We start from the raw sequence: 23203 nt of genomic DNA on the forward strand, positions 1-23203 counted from the left end.
GCAGACCCTCCGATTTGACACACTGAACTCTATCAGAGAAGTAGTTGGTGAACCAGGCTGGCAATCATTTGAGAAACCAAGGCTGTCGAGTCTGCCGATGAGGATGTGGTGATTGACAGAGTCGAAAGCCTTGGCCAGATCAATGAATACGGCTGCACATTAATGTTTCTTATCGATGGCGGTTAAGATATCGTTTAGGACCTTGAGTGTGGCTGAGGTGCACCCATGACCAGCTCTGAAACCAGATTGCATAGCAGAGAAGGTATGGTGAGATTCGAAATGGTCGGTAATCTGTTTGTTGACTTGGCTTTCGAAGACCTTAGAAAGGCACGGTAGGATAGATATAGGTCTGTAGCAGTTTGGATCAAGAGTGTCCCCCCCTTTGAAGAGGGGGATGACCGCAGCTGCTTTCCAATCTTTGGGAATCTCAGATGACACGAAAGAGAGGTTGAACAGGCTAGTAATAGGGGTGGCAACAATTTCGGCAGATAATTTTAGAAAGAAAGGGTCCAGATTGTCTAGCCCGGCTGATTTGTAGGGGTCCAGATTTTGCAGCTCTTTCAGAACATCGGCTGAATGGATTTGGGAGAAGGAGAAATGGGGAAGGCTTGGGCGAGTTGCTGTTCAAATCAAATCAAATCAAATTTATTTATATAGCCCTTCGTACATCAGCTGATATCTCAAAGTGCTGTACAGAAACCCAGCCTAAAACCCCAAACAGCAAGCAATGCAGGTGTAGAAGCACGGTGGCTAGGAAAAACTCCCTAGAAAGGCCAAAACCTAGGAAGAAACCTAGAGAGGAACCAGGCTATGTGGGGTGGCCAGTCCTCTTCTGGCTGTGCCGGGTGGAGATTATAACAGAACATGGCCAAGATGTTCAAATGTTCATAAATGACCAGCATGGTCGAATAATAATAAGGCAGAACAGTTGAAACTGGAGCAGCAGCACAGTCAGGTGGAAGTTGAAACTGGAGCAGCAGCATGGCCAGGTGGACTGGGGACAGCAAGGAGTCATCATGTCAGGTAGTCCTGGGGCATGGTCCTAGGGCTCAGGTCAGTTGAAACTGGAACAGCAGCATGGCCAGGTGGACTGGGGACAGCAAGGAGTCATCATGTCAGGTAGTCCTGGAGCTCAGGTCCTAGGGCTCGGGTCCTCCGAGAGAGAGAAAGAAAGAGAGAAGGAGAGAATTAGAGAACGCACACTTAGATTCACACAGGACACCGAATAGGACAGGAGAAGTACTCCAGATATAACAAACTGACCCCAGCCCCCCGACACATAAACTACTGCAGCATAAATACTGGAGGCTGAGACAGGAGGGGTCAGGAGACACTGTGGCCCCATCCGAGGTCACCCCGGACAGGGCCAAACAGGAAGGATATAACCCCACCCACTTTGCCAAAGCACAGCCCCCACACCACTAGAGGGATATCTTCAACCACCAACTTACCATCCTGAGACAAGGCTGAGTATAGCCCACAAAGATCTCCGCCACGGCACAACCCAAGGGGGGCGCCAACCCAGACAGGATGACCACAACAGTGAATCAACCCACTCAGGTGACGCACCCCCTCCAGGGACGGCATGAGAGAGCCCCAGTAAGCCAGTGACCCAGCCCCTGTAATAGGGTTAGAGGCAGAGAATCCCAGTGGAAAGAGGGGAACCGGCCAGGCAGAGACAGCAAGGGTGGGGGTGTTGTTGGGGGTGCAGTGCTGTTGACCGGGGTAGGAGTAGCCAGGTGGAAAGCATGGCCAGCCGTAGAAAAATGCTTATTGAAATTCTCAATTATGGTGGATTTATCAGTGGTGACAGTGTTTCCTATCTTCAGTGCAGTGGGCAGCTGGGAGGAGGTGTTCTTATTCTCCATGGACTTTACAGTGTCCCAGAACTTTTTTGAGTTAGTGTTGCAGGAAGCAAATTTATGCTTGAAAAAGCTAGCCTTGGCTTTTCTAACTGCCTGTGTATAATGGTTTCTAGCTTCCCTGAACAGCTGCATATCACGGGGGCTGTTCGATGCTAATGCAGAACGCCATAGGATGTTTTTGTGTTGGTTAAGGGCAGTCAGGTCTGGGGAGAACCAAGGGCTATATCTGTTCCTGGTTCTAAATTTCTTGAATGGGGCATGTTTATTTAAGATGGTTAGGAATGCATTTAAAAAAATATCCAGGCATCCTCTACTGACGGGATGAGATCAATATCCTTCCAGGATACCCCGGCCAGGTCGATTAGAAAGGCCTGCTCGCAGAAGTGTTTCAGGGAGCGTTTTACAGTGATGAGTGGAGGTCGTTTGACCGCTGACCCATTACAGATGCAGGCAATGAGGCAGTGATCGCTGAGATCTTGGTTGAAGACAGCAGAGGTGTATTTAGAGGGGAAGTTGGTTAGGATGATATCTATGAGGGTGCCCGTGTTTAAGGCTTTGGGGAGGTACCTGGTAGGTTCATTGATAATTTGTGTGAGATTGAGGGCATCAAGTTTAGGTTCCTGATCAATGGAACAGGATCCACCTGAGCTCAATTTCGAGTCTCATAACAAAGGTTCTGAATACTTATGTAAATAAGGTATTTCTGTTTTTTATTTTTCAATAAACCTGTTTTGCTTTGTCATTATGGGGTATTGTGTGTAGATTACTGAGAAGTTGAGTTATTTCATCAATTTTACAATAAGGCTGTAATGTAACAAAATGTGGAAAAAGTCAAGGGGTCTGAATACTTTCCAAAGGCATTGTAGGTGATTAAGTCCAGCATGTTACTTTTTAATCTTTGTAACTATGTCAGCTAATGTTGTCAGCTAATGTTAGGCCTCAAAAGACACATGAAGCATTCAAAGAAAGACTCCTCTTTAGAGAAAAGTGTTGGAAACCTCTACTGTTTGTTTCTAGAGAACCACAACGCTGTGTTTGCCAACGCCGGGTTCGAGGACATCCGTCCCTATAAGTACTGGGACGCAGAGAAGCGGGGTCTGGATCTGGACGGTTTCCTAGGCGACCTGGAGGTGAGACGCTGACCTCTGAACTGGTGGTGTTGACATGGAGACCAGACCGCCTCCCAAACTCTGAGTTTACCTCACAATAGTGAATATTGAATATCTTAACTGGTCATGTCAACGTAGATAGTAAATTAGCTTTTTCCACACGGTTGAAAAGAGGATAGGTTTGGCTTTCTAACGATACCAACTTGGTGCATCAACTCCCAGTACACAATATGTTATTTGTCTATCCTGTAGTCTAACATTGACCTTTGACCCCTGTCCCAGAGTGCACCAAAGCACTCCATCTTTGTTTTGCACGCGTGCGCCCACAATCCCACCGGCACAGACCCTACACACGTAGAGTGGATGCAGGTGGCTGAGGTCATGAAGGTAAGACTGTGTGTGTGTGTGTGTGTGTGTGTACACATGTTTTACTATACTTGTGAGTACCAGAAGTCCTCACAGGAATAGCAAACCACCTTAAAACGCTATTAGTAAAAATACTGTTTTATGGGTTAGGGTTAGGTTTAGTGTTAGAGGTTAGTGAAAATAGGATTTTGAATGGAATCAATTGTTGGTCCCCCCCAAAAAATTGTAAGACAGAGCTGTGTGTGTGTGTACATGCCCAGCGTTATGTAACAAAAAAAAAATATATATACATTTAAAAATATATATATATATTTTCTGTAGGTTTTAATTTTTTTGTTTTCTCTCTCCCCAGAGGAGGAAGCTGTTTGTGTTCTTTGACTCAGCGTACCAGGGCTTTGCATCAGGCTGTCTGGATAAGGATGCCTGGGCCGTGCGCTACTTTGTAACGCAGGGTTTCGAGATGTTCTGTGCCCAGTCCTTCTCCAAGAACTTTGGCCTCTACAGTGAGACACACACTCACACACACACACACACACACACACACACACACACACACACACACACACACACACACACACACACACACACACACACACACACACCAGTGTTGATTTCGTCAACAATAACTATGAAGAAAAATACTGGTCAACTACTTATTTTTCCTGACTAAAACAATGACGACAACGAGATGAGATGCCCTGGAAAAAAATATAACTTACAAATTACTTTGAATTTTAGTCAATGGAAATGTGACGAGATGAGAATTCCACATGATTCCACATTCCACTAATGGCCATTAAATTTGACATAAAGCTCCTTTTCATCTGTTTTGTTCAACCCTAAGCCTGCGTGCAGAATGAACTTCTTCAGTGAGCTGATCTGCTCTCCCACACAGCTCTCAGGCAGTCACTTCAGTCACTTGTCAATCTTCTGAACTGATGCGAAGCCAGGACACTTCACTTAACTAGGCTAATCTCAGCTAGAAACAATCATGTTTACTCTCTCTCCTACTGATGCGAAGCCAGGACACTTCACTTAACTAGGCTAATCTCAGCTAGAAACAATCATGTTTACTCTCTCTCCTACTGATGCGAAGCCAGGACACTTCACTTAACTAGGCTAATCTCAGCTAGAAACAATCATGTTTACTCTCTCTCCTACTGATGCGAAGCCAGGACACTTCACTTTAACTAGGCTAATCTCAGCTAGAAACAATCATGTTTACTCTCTCTCCTACTGATGCGAAGCCAGGACACTTCACTTTAACTAGGCTAATCTCAGCTAGAAACAATCATGTTTACTCTCTCTCCTACTTTCATGTAGACTGTTTTCCCACGTGCGCTGTTATTTATCCATTCGTGTTGCTGCTCTCTAGCCACAGTACTCAAATGCGAGTTGCGGTTGCTATTTTCCTATGGGAAAAACAAATGCTATTTGTTGAATATTAGGATTGCAGTAATACTTCTGGCATTTTTGGAAAGCTCAAATTCTCCCCCTTTCAAGAAAACCATTGTTATTTAACCCTCTTGACGGTTACGATGGGGATAAAATCTAAAAGCTGTTGAGAAGCCTTTTGGTCCTAGACTTGGCGCTCCGGTACAGCTTGCCATGTGGTAGTAGAGAGAACACTATATGACTGGGGTGGCTGGAGTCTTTGACACCACTTGGTGTAGAGATCCTGGATGGCAGGCAGTTTAGCCCCAGTGATGTACTAGGCTTTATGCATTACCCTCTGTAGTGCCTTGCTGTTGGAGGCTGAGCAGTTGTCATACCAGGCAGTGATGCAACCAGTCAGGATGCTCTCGATGTTGCAGCTGTAGAACCTTTTGAGGATCTGAGGACCTATGCCAAATCGTTTTAGTTTCCTGAGGGGGAATAGGCTTTGTCGTGCCCTCTTTACGACTGTCTGGATGTATTTGGACCATTCTAGTTTGTTGGTGATGTGGACACCAAGGAACTTGAAACTCTCAACCTGCTCCCCTGCAGCCCGTCGATGAGAATGGGGGCGTGCTCGGTCCTCCATTTGCTGTAGTACACAATCATCTCCTTGGTCTTGGTTATGTTGATGATAGGTTGTTATTCTGGCACCACCCGGCCAGGTCTCTGACTTCCTCCCTATAGGCTGTCTCGTCGTTGTCGGTGATCAGGCCTACCACTGTTGTGTTGTCTGCAAACTTAATGATGGTGTTGGAGTTGTGCCTGGCCATGCAGTCATGGGTGAACAGGAAGCACAGGAGGGGACTGAGCACGCACCCCTGAGGGGCTCCAGTGTTGAATATCAGTGTGGCAGATGTGTTGCTACCTACCCTCACCACCTGTGGGCGGCCCGTCAGGAAGTCCAGGTGTTTACTCCCAGGATCCTTAGCTTAGTGATGAGCTTTGAGGGTACTATGGTGTTGAACTCTGAGCTGTAGTCAATGAATAGCATTCTCACGTAGGTGTTCCTTTTGTCCAGGTGGGAAAGGGCGGTGTGGAGTGCAATACGGATTGCATCATCTAGGGATCTGTTTGGGCAGTATGCAAATTGGAGTGGGTCTAGGGTTTCTGGGATAATGGTGTTGATGTGAGCCATTACCAGCCTTTCAAAGCACTTCATGGCTACGGATGTGAGTGCTACGGGTCTGTAGTCATTTAGGCAGGTTGCCTTAGTGTTCTTGGGCACAGGGACTATGGTGGTCTGCTTGAAACATGTTGGTATTACAGACTCAATCAGGGACATTGAAAATGTCAGTGAAGACACCTGCCAGTTGGTCAGCACATGCCCGGAGCACACGTCCTGGTAATCTGTCTGGCCCTGCGGCCTTGTGTATGTTGACCTGTTTAAAGTTCTTACTTACCTCGGCTACGGAGAGCGTGATCACACAGTCGTCCGGAACAGCTGTTGCTCTCATGCATGCCTCAGTTTGCTTGCCTCGAAGTGAGCATAGAAGTGATTTAGCTCGTCTGGCAGGCTCGTGTCACTGGGCAGCTCTCAGCTTTGCTTCCCTTTGTAGTCTGTAATAGTTTGCAAGCCCTGCCACAAGACGAGTGTTGGAGCCGATGTAGTACAATCTTAGTCCTGTATTGGTGCTTTGCCTGTTTGATGGTTCGTCAGAGGGCATAGCAGGATTTCTTATAAGCTTCTGGGTTAGAGGCGTCACTACAGACCCTGGTTTGATTCCAGGCTGTATCACAACCGGCCATGATTGGGAGTCCTATAGGGCGGCACACAATTAGCCCAACGTCGTTAGGGTTTGGCCGGGGTAGGCCGTCATTGTAAATAAGAATTTGTTCTTAACTGACTGAGTTAAATAAAGGTTAAGTACAAAATATATTTAAAAAATATGTGACTAAAATGGCTGTGACTAAAATAGTTCAGACTTTTAGTCGACTGATAATAACTAAAACTAACGGATGAAAGGACAAACATTTGACTTCGACTAAAAAGGTATTTTAAGACTAAAACTAAATCTAAAATTGCTGCCAAGATTAACACACATGCACTTAACACACACTGTAAGATGCATTGAAACATATGAAACCAATCTATGTATTCTTACTCCCACCTTTCACACATAACACGCACACACACATTTCAAATGTAATATATGTACATAATGCAATCTGTAAACTGCAGGGAACCCTAAATAAAGTTTCTGTGTGCTGGCAGATGAGCGTGTGGGGAACCTGACTATTGTAGCTCGTGATTCTGACAACCTGAAGAGAGTTCTATCTCAGATGGAGAAGATTGTCAGGGTAACCTGGTCCAACCCTCCCTCCCAGGGTGCAAGGCTGGTCGCCATCACACTCAACACACCTGAACTCTTCGCTGAATGGTGGGTACACACACACAGACATTACAAAAGTAGTGTATGCATGTCCAACAATTAAACATGAGTGGTCAAAACGTAGATCTATATCCTCCCTTCCTCCCCCTCTCTGTCTGTCTAACCCTGTTTCTCTGTCTAACCCTGTTTCTCTGTCTAACCCTGTCTCTCCATCTAACACTGTCTCTCCATCTAACCCTGTCTCTCCGTCTAACCCTGTCTCTCCGTCTAACCCTGTCTCTCTGTCTGTCTAACTCTGTCTCTCCGTCTAACCCTGTCTCTCTGTTTAACCCTGTCTTTCTGTCTAACCCTGTCTCCCTGTCTAACCCTGTCTCTCTCTCTCTCTCGGTCTCCCTGTCTCTCTGTTGTAGGAAGGATAATGTGAAGACCATGGCAGACCGTGTGTTGTTGATGAGGGCTTCACTCCAGGCTAAACTGCAGGCTCTGGAAACCCCAGGAACATGGGACCACATCACACAGCAGATCGGCATGTTCAGCTTCACTGGCCTCAACCGTAAGCACACACACATACACACACAAATGAATGCAAACAAATGCATACCTCTCTTTTCCTCTCTAGTCTTAAACACACACATACACTCCCCACCCAGCTATTTTTTGCTTCACCAGTCCGCTGAGCACATCCTCATTATTGTTTGTGTGAAGTAACTTCCTGGATAAACATTAAACTCCCCTGTGCTGTGCTGTCTTCCATAGAGCTTCAAAAAGCTGTTAGAACCAGGAAACAGCTTCCCAGTGTAGAGAACACTGACGCTAAGGCTCAATGATGCCTTAACTGAACGGGGGGGCAGTTCTACTCAGTATACACATGTACACAGCACACTGGCACAGAAATATCCTCTCTTCTTTAACTCTCCTTTCACACCGATAGTATATTGTACGTTCTGAAAATATAATATTTGTGATGTCATACCTTTTAATATTTTCTCTCCCTGTCTCTGTTCAGCTAAACAAGTGGAGTACATGATCAAGGAGAGGAGTATCTATCTAATGGCCAGCGGTCGTATCAACATGTGTGGTCTGACCACTAAGAACATCGACTATGTGGCCGAGTCTATCCATGAGACTGTTGTCAACGTCCAGTAGAAGACTACACTACCCACAACCACCAGCACTCCCTCCTGCCCCCCACCAGCTGTGTTTGTGTGTGTGTGTGTGTATAATGTATTGGACCAAACATACATAATAAGCCCCATTCCCAACTCTCAGCACACTAGCCTATGCTGGGCCTATAATGTCACTTGTTGTCTATAGATATATTGTAGGCTAAAGAGAAGTGTTAATGATTTGTCTGTGTGTCTCTGTGTGGGTATCATCCCTGTGTGTCATCACTGCTGCTTGCAGTAGAGTGTGGCGTGATTTCATTTGTACTGTTTTTGTTCAGTAGTGTTGAAGTCCTGTTTACTGATTAAGCACTGTGTGTCAGGGCATTTTAGCTGCTGTGTGGTTCCACACTAAGCACTAGCTGGCTGTGTCTTAATACTCTGAAATGGCTTCCTTTCCTCATCTCCTTCATTACAACTGACGTTCCTTCAACCTATCGTGTCCAGCCAGATCAGTGATCATGGAGGGAAGGACACAAGGAAAGGAGATATGGAAAATAAGCTATATTGTTTAAACTATTGAGACACAGCCCAAGTTTTCTGGATGTATTAGGACTAGCTCCCGCAGTGCTGGTGATGGTGATCTTCCATTGCTTATTAATATTATTAACATTACCTTATGATTAGTATTGTTTGGGTCGTTGAATTGCGGTGGGATGTGGGCCTGGCATTTTGAAACAAATGTACCTCATTTGTATTTATTTTTTATTTAAAGCTGCAGTAGTAACGTTTCGGGCGACCTGACCAAATTCACGTTGAATTGTGAGTTATAGATTTGGAATTCTCATTGAAAGCAAGTCTAAGAAGCGGTAGATCTGTTCTATGTGCACTATTTCTATGCTTCCCGTTCTTAAGTTTCGTTTTAGCATCTTTTACTTTGGGTTTTGAACACCAGCTTCAAACAGCTGAACATGAAATATATTTGGTTATGGAAGAAATATCTCAAAGCGGTTTAGATGGTACAATGATTCTCTACACTATACCTGCTTGTTTTGTCACAAACTGAAATTACTCAAACTATTAGAACGCTAGCAACCAAGAAATGACGGAACGATTTCTGCAAATTGCACCTTTAAATGTATTTGGGTACTATCAGGTGTAATCGGGAGAACGTATTAAAAAAAGGAATGCCATCGCAATTCAAGAACAACCCATTTTTATGCAGATTTCATTCCAACTGTGAAAGGGGCAATCCCTTGTCTGTTTGACTTACCCACCTGCATACCTCATAGGAGTTGTTTGTGTCCACTTGAAAGAGAACCTAAATATGAACTGTGACCAAGTAATCAGTACTTGACTTGAAAGCATACACCAAGTACTAGAGTGAAAAACAATCAATTGACCAAATCAGTCATGCACTAAATGTATGTCGAAGAGATGTAGCTATGTAATAAGGATGCTAATATTGAACTTGAACTATGGATGTTATATTTACAATCATGTTTATTTTGGCCCAAGATGATGAAGTAAAAATGATGTATCAGTACCTGAGACTTAAACTGTGTAACTCTGTTGAATTTCACGTTCGAAGTCCTGGCGTGCATTCAGTAGGGACAAACAGGACTGTTCTCAATCAGAGAGCAACAATCCCTGTTATTTTTGTTTCAACATTTGAAAGAAGGATCTGCTCAATGTGAATGTCCAATCAGTCTATTCCGAAGCGGTCGCTCTCTGTTATTATTATTATTATCAGTATCTGACATCTCTGTGGTATACGTGTATTGTTCAAAATTGCACAAATCAAATGCACTAACAGATGCTGTGAATACCTATGTATCTCAAGGGGGTATGACTCAAATCCCTTAATAAATGTCTGCACACCACAATATAATGCCAGTTCTTTCCATCTGAGAGCCAGGATGCAAAATATATTTTGTTTGTGTAAGTTGTCTCTTTGGTGTGTGTTTCTCATGACATTGGGGATCAGTGCAGAAAGCCAAGAACACTATCAATACACAAATGGAATTCAGAACAACAAGTCAGATATGAATCTGTTAGAATCTTTTTATTGAGGATTTCATTGTTTTTAATACATTGGGAGGTCTGATATCCTGAAAACCCTAATATTCTGAAGATCGTGTTTTAAACTGTTAAAACATCCCTAAATTCGCACATTCCGGGAATTTTTGTTAAATAAAATGTCCCCTTACATATCCTCCTGTCCCTTATAATCTATCTAAAAGCTATCACTATCTACTGTATCTCTGTCATCCTCACCAAATGTGTTCTCTGAGAGCATGAGGCTGAGAGAGTGCTTGGTTTCTTAGTTCTTTGATTTCAACAGCTCAGCTACTATATTTGTCAGGTCATAAGGGATCCTGTGTGTGTATATGTGTGTGTGTGTGTGTGTGTGGGGGGGGTCCTTCTGTAAAGCAGTTCAGTACTGAATGCGTGTGTTTTTGCGTGCGTCAAGGAAGGCTGTGGCTTGACGTCAGACTGTGTCACGTCTCCTCCCACCTTCCCTTCAGTGCTCACTTTCCCTTCTGTCCCTCTCCTTTCCTCTCTCCTGCTCTCTTTCACTACCTTTCATCTTCCCTCCCACTCACCCTCTCTATGCTCTCAGTAAATCAGTTATCTGTCAGTATTGTGCAATACAGAGCAACTCAATCGAAGTCCAGTCTAATAGCAGTAGGGAATAGTGATGTCTCAGGCAGGTTCTAGGGAGTTATTATTGCTACAGATGAATAGGACAGAGCCCATTGTCTGACCACCTATATAATAAAGGGCACTATAAAATGTCATCTCTCTCTGTACATCTCTAATTCTAACTATGAACCCCTGTGTACATTGGTATACATTCCTATAAAACAGTATATATCTTTTAATCGGTGCCTGGCTGACTTTACAGGGGTGTCTGTCCTTGAGCATGTTACACTGTCCTGATACTCTGTGCAGCTGTCACCTAATATTACACTCAGGTATCTCATGCTTATGTGTTGCTTATCAGTTTGCTATACACTACAACCTCCCATCAAACTACATCTCCACGTCAGCCTGGTCTTTCATAATCACAGGTTTGCGTCATGTTCCTGTCTGCATCAAGCTGAGTACCTAGCCCAAGGCGTTGTCCTTAAATAGGAATATATTCTACTGGGAAAGCAGTAAGCAGTGCCCTCCATACACCCATCTCCTGTGTCACTGTATAAACCAAACACCCCTAGCCTCCAGGCTCCTGTATCTGCAGCCTCTCATCCCAGAAGCTTAGCCCCCAGCCCCCTGTGTTCCTATGCCCTTGCATGTCCCTGGAGGGGTCTCTTCAAAGAGAATAGTTAACCTGTTGTGTTTGCATCTGTAGTAATAGCATGCATGTGAGAGTAACACTTCACTTCATCATGGGGCTATACACAGATAGGGTGTTACAACTGTTACCTACTGCAATGTCACACTTATGGTGACTGCTTTATGTCATGGTGATATGGAGATGGCACATTTAGTGTGTGTGTGTGTGTGTGTGTGCGTGCGTGCGTGCGTGTGTGTGCGTGTGTGCGTGTGTGTGTGTGTGTGTGTGTGTGTGTGTGTGTGTGTGTGTGTGTGTGTGTGTGTGTGTGTGTGTGTGTGCGTGCGTGCGTGCGTGTGTGTGTGTGTGTGTGTGTGCGTATCTACATTATGATGATAAAGGAAATGATATGGCAGGCAGGAGTTGTTCTAGGTACATGCTGTTAAAACAACCTATTCATTACAGATGACCAATTAATCACCATATTATTATACATCATTTTGTTTGTGCATCTTTTACATTGGGTTTTGTACACCAGCTTCAAACAGCTGAACATGAAATATATTTGGTTATGGAAAAAATATCTCAAAGCGGTTTAGATGGTACAATGATTCTCTACACTATACCTGCTTATTTTGTCACAAACTGAAATTACTCAAACTATTAGAACGCTAGCAACCAAGAAATGGCTGAACAATTGCTGTTAAAACAACCTATTCATTAATCACCATATTATAAATCAAATGATCAAATATCATCCAATCATCATAAATATGTCAAATCATCATATTATCTAATCATAATAAAATACCTGTTCAAATCTAGGTAACACGCAACCTACATTTTTGGGATTGTGAATATTGCATATCCCTTCTTTATGCTGGCAGGTATGTTAGTCCCCTTATGTTAGTTATTATATGGCTTTTTAAAATCTGGTAAAAAGTATTGACTGGGAGTCAATTGACTTCAATGGAACTAAATGAATGTGTGTGTGTGTGTGTGTGTGTGTGTGTGTGGTGTTTTTGCTTGAGACAAGACTGTTTGTGCATTAAAAAAAATCCTCCGGTTGCCACATGGGACAAAGAAATGACAGACTCCTTTAAATCAGCATAAAGTCCCTGTGGTTATAGACATTGTGCTTGTTCTCATGGCTGGTGTGTGTTGGCTGTTTCTTCCTTATGTGCCATCAGAACACTGGCAGTGTGGATGGCATTTATATGGCAGGACTCCTATCAACCACAGTTGATTGACTGATAGAAGTACTCTATTCTATGATAAGGACAGTTCCCTGTGCAGAATGCTCTTGGTAATAAGAAACGATCATCTGATGGTAGAAGACAGAAATTGTTGTCTTCTTGGTTGAGCAATAAAAAAGATTTAGAAGATGGCTCAGATCTAGACTTGCTATTTCCCTCTTATTATTCTCTTCATTTAGTTTATTCTTCTTCTTCCTCTTCAGACTCCACTAGCACAGTAGAGATGGGTGGCTGAAAGGTAACTCAACAGAAACATACAGTAAAGTTAATTAAAGTCATAATGTTTCCGTAGTCTGTTACCCAGCCAGCCTGGAAACACAACGTTGAATTTCATTGAATTCTACATCGGGCATAAATGAGCGTTTGGTTCGGGAAAGTTTCCTCTCACAACCTCTACAAGCCAGAATGTTGAATAAAATTATATTTTAACATGTCAATGTGGTCGGTCCTTTTGCAGGTAGGAATGTGAGTCAATATATCTTCAGGAAAGTATAATTACATAAACTTTGTGTTGCTAGTGCGTTCAGATTTCTTACGGTTGGGTCTGGGGAGTGGACAGAGGGTATCTAGGGTTAGGGTTGGGTCTGGGGAGTGGACAGAGGGTATCTAGGGTTAGGGTTGGGTCTGGGGAGTGGACAGAGGGTATCTAGGGTTAGGGTTGGGTCTGGGGAGTGGACAGAGGGTATCTAGGGTTAGGGTTGGGTCTGGGGAGTGGACAGAGGGTATCTAGGGTTAGGGTTGGGTCTGGGGAGTGGACAGAGGGTATCTAGGGTTAGGGTTGGGTCTGGGGAGTGGACAGAGGGTATCTAGGGTTAGGGTTGGGTCTGGGGAGTGGACAGAGGGTATCTAGGGTTAGGGTTGGGTCTGGGGAGTGGACAGAGGGTATCTAGGGTTAGGGTTGGGTCTGGGGAGTGGACAGAGGGTATCTAGGGTTAGGGTTGGGTCTGGGGAGGGACAGAGGGTATGCAGAGTTAGGGTTGGGTCTGGGGAGTGGACAGAGGGTATCTAGGGTTAGGGTTGGGTCTGGGGAGTGGACAGAGGGTATCTAGGGTTAGGGTTGGGTCTGGGGAGTGGACAGAGGGTATCTAGGGTTAGGGTTGGGTCTGGGGAGTGGACAGAGGGTATGCAGAGTTAGGGTTGGGTCTGGGGAGTGGACAGAGGGTATCTAGGGTTAGGGTTGGGTCTGGGGAGTGGACAGAGGGTATCTAGGGTTAGGGTTGGGTCTGGGGAGTGGACAGAGGGTATCTAGGGTTAGGGTTGGGTCTGGGGAGTGGACAGAGGGTATCTAGGGTTAGGGTTGGGTCTGGGGAGTGGACAGAGGGTATGCAGAGTTAGGGTTGGGTCTGGGGAGTGGACAGAGGGTATCTAGGGTTAGGGTTGGGTCTGGGGAGTGGACAGAGGGTATCTAGGGTTAGGGTTGGGTCTGGGGAGGGACAGAGGGTATCTAGGGTTAGGGTTGGGTCTGGGGAGTGGACAGAGGGTATCTAGGGTTAGGGTTGGGTCTGGGGAGTGGACAGAGGGTATCTAGGGTTAGGGTTGGGTCTGGGGAGTGGACAGAGGGTATCTAGGGTTAGGGTTGGGTCTGGGGAGTGGACAGAGGGTATCTAGGGTTAGGGTTGGGTCTGAGGAGTGGACAGAGGGTATCTAGGGTTAGGGTTGGGTCTGGGGAGTGGACAGAGGGTATCTAGGGTTAGGGTTGGGTCTGGGGAGTGGACAGAGGGTATCTAGGGTTAGGGTTGGGTCTGAGGAGTGGACAGAGGGTATCTAGGGTTAGGGTTGGGTCTGGGGAGTGGACAGAGGGTATACAGGGGTAGGGTTGGGTCTGGGGAGTGGACAGAGGGTATACAGGGGTAGGGTTGGGTCTGGGGAGTGGACAGAGGGTATGCAGGGTTAGGATTGGGTCTGGGGAGTGGACAGAGGGTATGCAGAGTTAGGGTTGGGTCTGAGGAGTGGACAGAGGGTATGCAGAGTTAGGGTTGGGTCTGAGGAGTGGACAGAGGGTATACAGGGGTACGGTTGGGTCTGGGGAGTGGACAGAGGGAATGCAGAGTTAGGGTTGGGTCTGGGGAGTGGACAGAGGGTATACAGGGGTACGGTTGGGTCTGGGGAGTGGACAGAGGGTATGCAGAGTTAGGGTTGGGTCTGGGGAGTGGACAGAGGGTATACAGGGGTACGGTTGGGTCTGGGGAGAGGGTATACAGGGGTAGGGTTGGGTCTGGGGAGTGGACAGAGGGTATCTAGGGTTAGGGTTGGGTCTGGGGAGTGGACAGAGGGTATACAGGGGTAGGGTTGGGTCTGGGGAGTGGACAGAGGGTATACAGGGGTAGGGTTGGGTCTGGGGAGTGGACAGAGGGTATCTAGGGTTAGGGTTGGGTCTGGGGAGTGGACAGAGGGTATACAGGGGTAGGGTTGGGTCTGGGGAGTGGACAGAGGGTATCTAGGGTTAGGGCTGGGTCTGGGGAGTGGACAGAGGGTATCTAGGGGGGTCTGGGGAGTGGACCGTTCAGAGAGAGATCTTGAGGTTCTCGACATCTATTGACAAGTACTAGAGTCTGGTCCATACCAAAACTCTAACCCAGTTCCCAGTGGGAAGTGAGAGAGAAACAGAGCCAGTCTATTCCCTATCTTTCTCTATCCTAGGTCTTCCCTGCTGTCTCTACCTGGCGTTGTGCTAGGTGGTCACCGATGGCTGCTCCAAACCTTCCTCCATACTCTTCTCCCCATCCCGGGACTTTTTCCTCTTCTTGTTACCTGGAAGGATAGGACACCGTGTCAACTTCAAGTTTTACGATTAGTCGTATGTACAGGATACATACGGTAAACACCGTCCAATGAAATGCTTACTTGCAGGTTCCTTCTCAACAATGCAACAACAATAATAAAAGATAAGAACACGAACATATACAAACAATCTCTGCATATGACAAATAACCTTTTAATTTACAATTTAAACATAGAATAGCAGTTGGGCAGAATTAGAAGAAGAATGAATACTGATCTATGGTCAAATGTAGAATGTGGGGAGGAAAAGCTGATCCTAGATCAATCACTCACTCAGTTTGCGTAGCAGCTTCTTCCCCAGTGTCTCCTCTGAACCAGATAGAGAACAGATGATATCTAACTCCACAGGAACAGCATCTAGGTGGGAGAGTGAGAGGATGAGAGTGAATGAGAGCGAAAGTGGGCAAGGGATTAAAAGAGTTGGCAAGAGAGAGTGTGTGGGTGAGAGAGAGCGAGAGAGGGGGAGGGGGAGTAGAGAAATGAGAAAAGCTGCAACCTACAAGACTATAAATAAATTCTATTAATTATGCAAACCATGGCCAAGGCACTGTTCTTGGCATTGTTTCCAAGGGAGGATTTTTTTACTTCACTAGACTTGTGAGGACTAAATAATGTTACCACTCATGAATATACCAGCTATAACAGCTTACAACTCTCTCCCTTCTCTCCTCACCGATCCCTTCTTGGCTTTCCAGCTGGTCTTCCGGAATTTCTACCAGCTGGTCTTCTGGGCGTTCAATTAACCGGTTTTCCGGACAGTCTTCCAGCCTGTCTTTCATACGGCCTTCTGGCCTGTCTTCCAGACGGTCTTCTGGGTGGTCTTCCTTTCTATCTTCCGGGAGGTCTTCCGGTCTCTCCTCTAGTGGCTCCTCTGGGTGGCCTTCCTGACAGTGTTTTTGTAGGTCCTCTTGGATGTAGGGTATGTCATCCATCCGTAGAAACACTGAATCACTGGGACTCCTCTGTCCGTCTGACTTACTGCCTGTAGAGGGAGACAGAGTACCATGGTGACAATCTGGACAGAGGCTGCACCTCAATGAGGTGGTAGCCCCTTTTCAGTCTCAAAATCTCCCTTCTGTACATAAAAGTGTGGATCTGAAAGAACCAGATCCATGTCCCATTATCTGCAAAGTGAGGTATTGAGAACCAGGGAGAGGCTAGTCAGCACATGTCTGCATCATGATCAATTCCACCCCTTGGTTTAACTCAACAACCAAGAGGACAGACCACTGATTTAAAGAGAGAGACCATAGGCTTAGGAGAGCAGGTTAGAGGTTCATACATGCATACTCACAAGCATTATGAGATAAACCAAACCTGATTGGTTTCAGGGCTTACATGATTTTTCAGATACCATCTGGCCTGTACTGTCTGGCATGTCACCCTATGGTGTGTGTGTTCAACTGAAGCAAGAGTCTATTTCAGATGAATATCCCTTTGTAAGTAAATACTGACAAATGATCAACAAAATGTAGCTATTTATGCCTCAAACTCTGTCTATTTTAGCCTTCTAATCACATCTATTCTGTGTGTCTGACAGAATGAAGATGGGGAAAAAACATATGGATATCTTTAACACTGTCTGTTTGCCACGGTGGTTATGTAACCCACACACACACACACACACACTCCACTTACGGACGATGCGGTTTCTCTCATTGAGCTGTGAGGTGAGTGGTCCAGTGTTGTCCTCTGGGTGTGTGTGTTGTTCCAGGACGGGTTGGAGGTATGTGTATGTGTGTGTCAGGGGAAGGGCGATGCTGTGGGAGCGGGTCTCAGGGATGGTGGGTCTCCCGTCGGGATCAGGGGTCTGGGGTACACTGTCCATAAGACTGGCTGTTAGAGCATTCTGGTAGTGGTTCCTTGAGATCTAGCAAAGAATAACACACACACGCAAATACTGTATCAACACAAAGTCATCAACACACACCACAAATACAGTATCAACACAAAATCCTCAACACACACCGCAAATACAGTATCAACACAGAATCATCAACACACACAGAAAATACAGTATCAACACGAAATCATCAACACACACAGAAAATACAGTATCGACACAAAATCATCAACACACCGCTAATACAGTATCAACACAAAATCATCAACACACACTGCAAATATAGTATCAACACAGAATCATCAACACACACAGAAAATACACTATCAACACAAAATCATCAACACACACAGAAAATACAGTATCAACACAGAATCATCAACACACAAAGAAAATACACTATCAACACAAAATCATCAACACACACAGAAAATACACTATCAACACAGAATCATCAACACACACAGAAAATACACTATCAACACAGAATCATCAACACACACAGAAAATACAGTATCAACACAGAATCATCAACACACACAGAAAATACAGTATCAACACAAAATCATCAACACACACAGAAAAACAGCATCAACACAAAATCATCAACACACACCACAAAAACAGCATCAACACAAAATCATCAACACACACCACAAAAACAGCATCAACACAAAATCATCAACACACACCACAAAAACAGCATCAACACAAAATCATCAACACACACAGAAAAACAGCATCAACACAAAATCATCAACACACACCACAAAAACAGCATCAACACAAAATCATCAACACACACCACAAAAACAGTATCAACAAAAAATCATCAACACACACCACAAAAACAGTATCAACACAAAATCATCAACACACACAGAAAATACAGTATCAACACAAAATCATCAACACACACAGAAAAACAGCATCAACACAAAATCATCGACAAACACGGCAAATACACATGCACGCCACATGCACACACATGCACAGATGCACACACACCACCAAGCTGTTTCTCTATGTAAACGTAAAAGTTACAGAGTGTGTGTGCTAGCAACCTTCTTCCTGGAACTATATTAATGACCTTGGGGGATATGAGGGAGTGTGTATTTAGGATGTACATCCATCACTTTAAGTCTAAATTATTCATACTGAAAATGGAGCTCATTTATCACCAATGATTAAAGCTAAGACAGACAGATTAAAAGGAAAAAGAGGGAGGGAGGGAAGGAAGGAGAGAGAGAGAAGGATGGAGGGAGAGGGAGAGAGGATGTGTCTGTGTTTAGTCAAAATAAGTGGGATTAAGACATTTCAAAGGGAAATGGAAATTAGTAGCGGTATGGGATCTGGGTAGTTAGGAGTTTAGGGGTATTTTAAATGTGTGTGTGTATGTGTGTGTGGGTGTATACCTTTATAATCTGTAGGTCAGTGAGTTGTCTGACAGAGAAGTCAGGTAGGTAGACTCCTCCCCCTCCTATACTCAGCTGACCCACACTGCCTCCTGATAAGACAGACTCTGACTGGTTCAACCCACTGCTACCAGAACCAAACCTGTTGACTGGAGATGAGTTTGATTAGATTCTGTCCCTGTTTCTGATGATTATTTTGGGTAAAAAAAATGCTCCAGACCACACTTGAGTGTCTAAAACTAGATAGAAATTATTTAGAAATGATAAATAACTGCCCTTTTTCTGGCCCACAAATAGATTTTTACTCGGGTTGGGTAGATTACTTTCTAAATGTAATCTGTTACAGTTACTAGTTACCTGTACAACATTTTTATCAGTAACGTAACTCTTGGATTACCCAAACTCAGTAACATAGTCTGATTATTTTCCCCTTAAAATGCATTAGAACAAGACAACAATTATCTATCAAACACATTTGTTGTGTCATCATAGTGGTCTCTGACTTGTGGTCAGACTCGCTCAGGTGGATACTTGAACTTGCGCCATTTTTCAATGCTGAATTGAATGTCATTGAGAAAAACAGAAAGGTGTCATAATTATTTTTTCTTCTTGCAAATATCCTTTCAGAAGTAATCCAGGAAGTAATCATCTAGTTTTTCAGAAGTATCTGTAACCTCATTACAGTATTTTTTCTGGTAACATACGTAACTGATTACAGCTACATTTTCTTTGTAGTCAGATAACATGTAACTGATTCCATGTAAACAGTTATTCCCCAACCCTGATTTTGACAAATAAATCAGTCCCCAAAAACTCTGTGTTGAATTTCAAAATCCCAATATGACCCAATAACCAAAAAATGCTGCCCACCCCTGACACACACACACACACACACAAACGCTCGCTCACATGCACGTCACTGGGCTGGTCCTCTTGTGTCTGCTTATCAGTGTGTTATATCACACAGGTCAGGACATGTCTTTCTAAACAATTGTCTACTAAACCATTTTCTTTAAACAGCTTTAATTGCTGGAGTTACATAGTTTCCACTGCAGCTTCTCCCACAGAAGAAAATGAATAGTGGATTTTGCACACACATACAGTGCCTTTAGAAAGTATTCACAGTCCTTTACTTTTTCCACACTAATATATTTTGATTAGATAAGTATTCAACCCCCTGAGTCAATACATGTTAGAATCACCTTTGGCAGTGATTACAGCTGTGAGTCTCTTCTGGGTAAGTCTCTAAGACCTTTGCACTGGATTGTAGAATATTTGCACCTTATTCTTTTGAAAATTCTTCAAGTATGGTGGTGGCTGTATCATGTTATGAGTATGCTTGTCATCGGCAAGGACTAGGAAGTTTTTTAAGATAAAAAGAAACAGAATGTCTAGACAGCCATTTTCAAGTCTTGCCATAGATTTGCCACTCAGGAACATACAATGGCGTCTTGGTAAGCAACTCCAATGTATATTTGGCTTTGTGTTAGGTTATTGTCCTGCTGACAGGTGGATTTGTCTCCCCGTGTGTAACGGTTTTCTAGTGGTGATGAAAGAGAGTCGGACCAAACTGCAGCGTGTCGATTGCGATCCATGTTTAATATACCAAAGAAACACGAACTTACAAAAAACAATAAACGAAACCGAAACAGCCTATCTGGTGCAAACTAACAACGAGTACACATAGGACACTAAGGACAATCACCCACGACAAACTCAAAGAATATGGCTGCCTAAATATGGTTCCCAATCAGAGACAACGATAAGCACCTGCCTCTGATTGAGAACCACTCCAGACAGCCATAGACCTTGCTAGACAACCCATTAAGCTACAATCCCAATACCACCACCAAAACCCCAAGACAAACACACCACAATTACAAAAACCCCATGCCACACCCTGGCCTGACCAAATACATAAAAATAAACACAAAATACTTTGACCAGGGCGTGACAGAACCCCCCCCCTAAGGTGCGGACTCCCGAACGCACCTCAAAACAATAGGGAGGGTCCGGGTGGGCGTCTGTCCATGGTGGCGGCTCCGGCGCGGGGCGTGGACCCCACTCCTTTAATGTCTTAGTCCCCTCTCCCTTCGTGCCTGGATAGTCCACCCTCGCCGCCGACCATGGCCTAGTAGTCCTCACCCAGAACCCCACTGGACTGAGGAACAGATCGGGACTGAAGGACAGCTCGGGACCGAGGCAGCTCGGGACTGAGGGGAAGCTCGGGAGTGAGAGAAAGCTCAGGAGTGAGAGAAAGCTCAGGAGTGAGAGAAAGCTCAGGAGTGAGAGAAAGCTCAGGAGTGAGAGAAAGCTCAGGAGTGAGAGGAAGCTCAGGAGTGAGAGGAAGCTCAGGAGTGAGAGGAAGCTCAGGAGTGAGAGGAAGCTCAGGCAGGTAGATATCTCTACCAGCTCCTGGCTGGCTGGTGGTTTCAGCAGATCCTGGCTGACTGGCAGATCCTGGCTGACTGGCAGATCTGGAAGAGTCTGGTTGACTGGCAGATCTGGAAGAGTCTGGTTGACTGGCAGATCTGGAAGAGTCTGGTTGACTGGCAGATCTGGAAGAGTCTGGTTGACTGGCAGATCTGGAAGAGTCTGGTTGACTGGCAGATCTGGAAGAGTCTGGTTGACTGGCAGATCTGGAAGAGTCTGGTTGACTGGCAGATCTGGAAGAGTCTGGCTGACTGGCAGATCTGGAAGAGTCTGGCTGACTGGCAGATCTGGAAGAGTCTGGCAGACTGGCGATGCTGGGCAGACCGGCGGCGCCGGGCAGACTGGCGACGCTGGGCAGACTGGCGGTGCTGGGCAGACTGGCGGTGCTGGGCAGACTGGCGGTGCTGGGCAGACTGGCGATGCTGGGCAGACTGGCGATGCTGGGCAGACTGGCGATGCTGGGCAGACTGATGGCGATGCTGGGCAGACTGGCGATGCTGGGCAGACTGGGGGCACTGGCGGCGCTGGGCAGACTGGCGGCACTAGCTGCTCCATATAGGCTGACAGCTCTGGCGGCTTCTTACAGACTGACCGCTCTGGCGGCTCCGTGCTGACTGGCAGCTCCTTGCAGACTGGCAGCTCCTTACAGACTGACAGCTCCGTGCAGACTGACAGCTCCGTGCAGACTGACAGCTCCGTGCAGACTGGCTGCTCCATGCAGACTGGCTGCTCCATGCAGACTGACAGCTCTGGCTGCTTCATGCAGACTGACAGCTCTGGCTGCTCCATGTAGACTGGCTGCTTCATGCAGACTGGCAGCTCGGGCTGCTTCATGTAGACTGACAGCTCTGGCTGCTCCATGCGGACTGACAGCTCTGGCTGCTCCATGTAGACTGACTGCTTCATGCAGACTGGCAGCTCGGGCTGCTTCCTGTAGACTGACAGCTCTGGCTCCTCCATGCAGACTGACAGCTCTGACTGCTCCATGCAGACTGACAGCTCTGGCTGCTTCATGCAGACTGGCAGCTCTGGCTGCTCTATGTAGACTGGCTGCTTCATGCAGACTGGCAGCTCGGGCTGCTTCATGTAGACTGACAGCTCTGGCTGCTCCATGCGGACTGACAGCTCTGGCTGCTCCATGCAGACTGACAGCTCTGGCTGCTCCATGCGGACTGACAGCTCTGGCTGCTCCATGCGGACTGACAGCTCTGGCTGCTCCATGTAGACTGGCTGCTTCATGCAGACTGGCAGCTCGGGCTGCTTCATGTAGACTGACAGCTCTGGCTGCTCCATGTAGACTGGCTGCTTCATGCAGACTGACAGCTCTGGCTGCTCCATGCAGACTGACAGCTCTGACTGCTCCATGCAGACTGACAGCTCTGGCTGCTTCATGCAGACTGGCAGCTCTGGCTGCGCTGAACAGGCGGGAGACTCCTGCAGCGCTGTGTCGGAGGAAGGCTCTGGCTGCGCTAAACAGGCGGGAGACTCCGGCAGCGCAGGAGAGGAGAAAGGCTCTGGCTGCGCTAAACAGGCGGGAGGCTCCGGCAGCGCTGTAGAGGAGGAAGGCTCTGGCTGCGCTAAACAGGCGGGAGACTCCAGCAGCGCAGGAGAGGAGAAAAGCGCTGGCTGCGCTGAACAGGCGAGGCACACTGAAGGCCTGGTGCGTGGTGCTGGAACTGGTGGTACTGGATCGAGGACACGCACAGGAAGCCTGGTGCGGGGAGCTGCTACCGGAGGGCTGGGGTGTGGAGGTGGTACTGGATAGACCGGACCGTGCAGGCGCACTGGGGCTCTTGAGCACCGAGCCTGCCCAACCTTACCTGGTTGAATGCTCCCGGTTGCCCTGCCAGTGCGGCGAGGTGGAATAGCCTGCACTGGGCTATGCAGGCGAACCGAGACACCGAGCGCAAGGCTGGTACCATGTAAGCCGGCCCAAGGAGACGCACTGGGGACCAGATGCGTAGAGCCGGCTTCATGGCATTTGGCTC

The 23203-nt window shown here is 46.1% G+C and overlaps 2 protein-coding genes across 2 annotated transcripts in view; one reads left to right on the forward strand and one right to left on the reverse strand.

The window, feature by feature from the left end:
• The window catches only part of LOC112256682 (glutamic-oxaloacetic transaminase 1, soluble), a 28303-nt gene extending 18207 nt beyond the window's left edge, over positions 1-10096 (forward strand). The window contains exons 4-9 of the mRNA XM_024430099.2: positions 2883-2995; positions 3257-3361; positions 3693-3843; positions 6990-7155; positions 7518-7660; positions 8114-10096. Of these exons, the coding sequence (XP_024285867.1) occupies positions 2883-2995; positions 3257-3361; positions 3693-3843; positions 6990-7155; positions 7518-7660; positions 8114-8253 (818 nt within the window). The 3' untranslated portion in view covers positions 8254-10096. The remainder of the gene's footprint in view (positions 1-2882; positions 2996-3256; positions 3362-3692; positions 3844-6989; positions 7156-7517; positions 7661-8113) is intronic.
• Positions 10097-11795: 1699 nt separating this feature from the next.
• LOC112256690 (metal transporter CNNM4) overlaps positions 11796-23203 on the reverse strand; it is a 65994-nt gene continuing 54586 nt past the window's right edge. Inside the window, exons 8-13 of the mRNA XM_042325443.1 lie at positions 18783-18931; positions 17163-17394; positions 16198-16506; positions 15798-15881; positions 15404-15494; positions 11796-12974 (exon numbers count right to left, since the gene is read on the reverse strand). Of these exons, the coding sequence (XP_042181377.1) occupies positions 15415-15494; positions 15798-15881; positions 16198-16506; positions 17163-17394; positions 18783-18931 (854 nt within the window). The 3' untranslated portion in view covers positions 11796-12974; positions 15404-15414. The remainder of the gene's footprint in view (positions 12975-15403; positions 15495-15797; positions 15882-16197; positions 16507-17162; positions 17395-18782; positions 18932-23203) is intronic.

This window comes from Oncorhynchus tshawytscha, linkage group LG01 (genome assembly GCF_018296145.1).
Source record: "Oncorhynchus tshawytscha isolate Ot180627B linkage group LG01, Otsh_v2.0, whole genome shotgun sequence".
NCBI lineage: Eukaryota > Metazoa > Chordata > Actinopteri > Salmoniformes > Salmonidae > Oncorhynchus > Oncorhynchus tshawytscha.